Below are 3,984 nucleotides of genomic sequence, written 5' to 3'. Positions count from 1 at the left end.
TACATGTGGACTGATTTGAAACTAAGATAAAAAAAACAAAGTAACTCCTATAACTAAGAATTTACAATGAATTCCCTTGAAAACTCCTTCGCGGTATCAATCTCTACTTCAAGAAGTACTTCAAAGACTTCGATGAAGAGACTGCGATTGAACCGGAGAAATGACGTTGTCACTTTCTCACCCGCACGCGTTACCAGTAATGGTTTTTGAATTCGGGGGTTACTGTATTTGACTAGGAGAATTGGGCTAAAGTTGCTAGACAGGCTAGCCCAAAGAAGCTTCGCACAGCCCGACATTTTGATGGGCCACTAAGGCCCACACACTACACAGCCAACCGCTTCCCTCCCCAGTCCCCATTCCACGGTCCACGCCGCCGTCCACCACCACCGAGCGCAATGGCCAAGACCAGGTCGGCGGCGACGCCCCGCCCCTCCGCCTCCGGCACCTCCACCGCTACCGCCAGGATCTCCTTCCGCTCCCGCAAGATCGTCAAGACGCCACCAGGCAAAGCCAAACCCCTCGCCGTAGCCACTGTGCCGCCACCGGCGCCGCCCACTCCGGTGCTGCCCGCGCTGTCCGCCCCGGGCGAGCTCGTGGCGGCGCTGCGCCACCTCGCGGCCGCCGACCCGCTCCTCTCCGAGGTCATCGCCTCCACCGACGCGCCCGCCTTCACATCCTCCCCCTCCCTCCCCGCCTTCCACTCCCTCGCGCGCTCCATCCTCTACCAGCAGCTCGCCACCTCCGCCGCCGCCGCCATCTACGCCCGCTTCCTCGCGCTCCTCCCCTCCGCCGCCGACGGCGCGGTGAGCCCCGCCGCCGTGCTCGCCCTCGCCGCCGCCGACCTCCGCGCCATCGGCGTCTCCGGCCGCAAGGCCGCCTACCTCCACGACCTGGCCGCCAGGTTCGAGGCCGGGGACCTCTCCGAGTCCTCCGTCGCCGCCATGGGCGAGGACGCGCTCCTCGCCCAGCTCACCAGGGTGAAGGGCATCGGCGAGTGGACTGTCCACATGTTCATGATCTTCTCGCTGCACCGCCCCGATGTGCTGCCGTCCGGCGACCTTGGCGTGCGCAAGGGTGTGCAGGAGCTGTACAAGCTCAAGGCGCTGCCCAAGCCGGAGGAGATGGCCGCATTGTGCGAGCGCTGGCGCCCGTACCGGTCGGTCGGCGCCTGGTACATGTGGCGTCTCCTCGAGAGCAAGGGCGCCGCGGTGAAGAAGGCGAAGAAGGGCAATGCGAGCTCCTAGCTAGGTATGTGTCATCTGTGGGTGATGCTAGTATGTATTTGTTGTACTCAAGCTGTTAACTTTAGTAGATGGCAATGTGGCAGATGGTGCCTGGATTAATGAAGCATCATCGTGTGACATTGTGACTTGTGTGTCTTGCCTTGTTATCTTGATGGTTGTATCTTGGTGTACTTGTCCTGCCTTGTTATCAATAAAATTTAGTTTCATCCTGTTCTGATACTTGTAGAGAAGAGGGGAATTTTTATGGCTGGAAATGATATGGAATTGCCGTATGTCCATGTCTGTGCACTGTAATCTTGTATCATTGTTCAGCCTTGACTTGATATATATACAGCCTGTTGACACTTCCAATTTCTGGAATGATACTCGTTAAACTTCTTTTTTGACAGAATCATGATCGTATCTTAGCCAATCTGCAGGACTGTTCTTGATTCTACCGTAATACCGCCCTAGATTCTACGATGCTTAACAGCGAATGTTGGTGGGCTCAGATGTCGATTATTCTGGCATTAGGTTCTTCCTGTGGTTCTTGAACAAAGTTTAGTGACCTCTCTTTTAGGAAGGTAGTGGTGACAAGGATTCTGTGTGCTTTTTGGACCTGTGGAGTTCAAATTGAACATGGTGGCCAGCTAAACCAGATCTTGGGGGCGACAAAATGCTACAGGTACGACTTCTTACAAATACCACAAATACATGAGTTTACATGATGGTTTAGTTGACGACTTGGTTTGAGGGGATAATGAACAACATGCAGTTCATGAATCTAGATGATAATCTACAGCAACATAGAGACTTAACCTTGGACATAACCTAATAATACTTTGTACACACAATATACAACTCCTTTTCTTCCTGCTATTCTAATCAATGCTGAATTGCCTTGCACACCCCTATAACATCAGTCCATTCTTAAGAGATCTAGTTTGTACAACTTTGTTCACTGTCCACTGGAGTTTACACTGCTTCATCCTGAAAACATGAAGACACCTGCGCTGTAAGCTTATCTGAACTCTGAACACAAATGCAGATACTCAAATAGTGTGGAGGCTTGTTCTTTCTTTCTTCTTTTTTGTTCTATGTAGTCATGAGGATAGGTGAATGTGTGTGTAGATAGTGTGGAGTTGCACAAAATGTAGCAAAAATCTGTAGTAAGATAGTCCTGTATCTAAGGCGTACTTATGTTGATCTCACTGCAAACTGAAAGCACATGGAGATAAAGACTGCAAGATCCATCCAAGTTTTTGTTTTAGAAGTAGGGAGATTTTTCTGATAGTGTAGCTAGGATTAAACCACCGATGGATTGGACCACAATCCTTTGGCTAAGTGCCAAAGGATGGCTGCAATTAAGAAGTTTGGCTCATAGAGTTCATGGTGCCAGTCATCATGTATGCATGGTGGTAAACCTCTAAAGAAAAATGAAAATACATGAATACCCCTGCATGCTGTGCCTTGAGTTAAAACATCTATGGTAACGACACGGTCCCACCAAGTAGACAAATAAAGCAGTAATTGGTATGCTTACGCTCAACTGAAACTTGCTACTAGAAGCAGAGCATCTAATGTCTGTGCAGTTTTTGGTTGAGAATTATACCTTTTAGGTCCAGAAGCCCTGGGTCTTGTACTTGGGGAAGGGGATGCGTCCGTGCTCGATGTTCTTGACGTCGTCAACGAGGAACTGGAAGTGGCGGCGCACCTCCTCGGCGGACTTGGTGCCCCCCATGGCGCTGGCCACCTTCTCCCAGAGGTTGGGGGCTCCCATGCCGTAGTAGGCGAGTGCCTCCTCAAACATCTTGTTCTCCTTCTTGCTCCACTCTGAGTTCGAGCTCGGTGAGGACATCCTTGGAGCAGGTAAAGCTTCCCTTGTGGGATTCTACTGAGCTAATGCTTTCTGTATCTAGTATGTTGGCTCCTGGAAGTCCTTTGCTCTTGGAGAAGCTCTGGTGGTTTTGTTGTTGTCTCTGCTGCGAGGGCTGCTATTTATAGGCCCTGGGGGTGTTTCATGTCTCTCTCTGTGGGTTTAAACTTAGAAGGTGGCTTGGGAGATGTCAACAAGGTTCCCGCAGGTTTTTTGAGTTAAAGACATAGAAACCCTGTGTTGTGCGTGATGAAAAATTTAAGTGGCATCACTTCACTGACAGCCTCCTTAAGTAATTAAGCTTTTTTGGCCCAGATGCACATGAGGGCATTCCCGACGCATGACGTCTGGATTTGTATCCAACATTATACACATCATCTGGATATTATAGCTATAGAAACTGGATGTGTGCGCCCTCTCAGGCCATTGCTTCCAGCTAAGTAAAAACTGCCAGCTAGATGGCCTTTGCTCCAAGTAGAGACCTGTGAAGCCTTTGGTGCTTGCTCACATGTCTCTCACTATGTTTGCCGTGTTCAACTTTTAACTTCTCCACCAAGTTTGAAAAAAAACTTTTTAACTTCTCCACCATGGCATCGCCGCATGGGTATGATTGCAGCTTTGTTGTCAGCAATTTTTGGCGTCGAATTTTTTGTTCCGTAACTAAATCCCTCATGGAAATCATGCGTCAATTGATATATTTCCTTTTTGGTATTCAGTTTTGAAATATCTGACCACGTGTGCTTGCTACCTGGTTCCAAATTTAACATTTTGACACAGATTGCAAGCTGCTGTAGCAATTAGGCAGCGTGGATCGATGCATGCCACCTGCGTGCTCTGCTCACCAACGGAAGCATCCATCTCTGGATGCATGGCGATGCCTCCCTC

General features: G+C 49.7%; 1 protein-coding gene across 1 annotated transcript; it reads left to right on the top strand.

Moving 5' to 3' along the window:
* Positions 1-335: 335 nt before the first annotated feature.
* On the top strand, positions 336-1,458 carry LOC125529521 (alkylbase DNA glycosidase-like protein mag2). Its single transcript, XM_048693931.1, has one exon. The coding sequence runs from the start codon at positions 396-398 to the stop codon at positions 1,242-1,244; it is 849 nt and encodes a 282-aa protein (XP_048549888.1). The 5' UTR covers positions 336-395; the 3' UTR covers positions 1,245-1,458.
* The last annotated feature ends 2,526 nt before the right edge of the window (positions 1,459-3,984 follow it).

This window comes from Triticum urartu, chromosome 1, assembly GCF_003073215.2.
Source record: "Triticum urartu cultivar G1812 chromosome 1, Tu2.1, whole genome shotgun sequence".
NCBI classification, from domain to species: Eukaryota; Viridiplantae; Streptophyta; class Magnoliopsida; order Poales; family Poaceae; genus Triticum; species Triticum urartu.
Note: the sequence above shows the minus strand (reverse complement) of the source record. Positions and strands in the feature narration are given on the sequence as shown.

Excerpts from the sequence above, each read along its gene's own strand:
- LOC125529521 (XM_048693931.1), top strand. The coding sequence starts at position 396 with ATGGCCAAGACCAGGTCGGCGGCGACGCCCCGCCCCTCCGCCTCCGGC.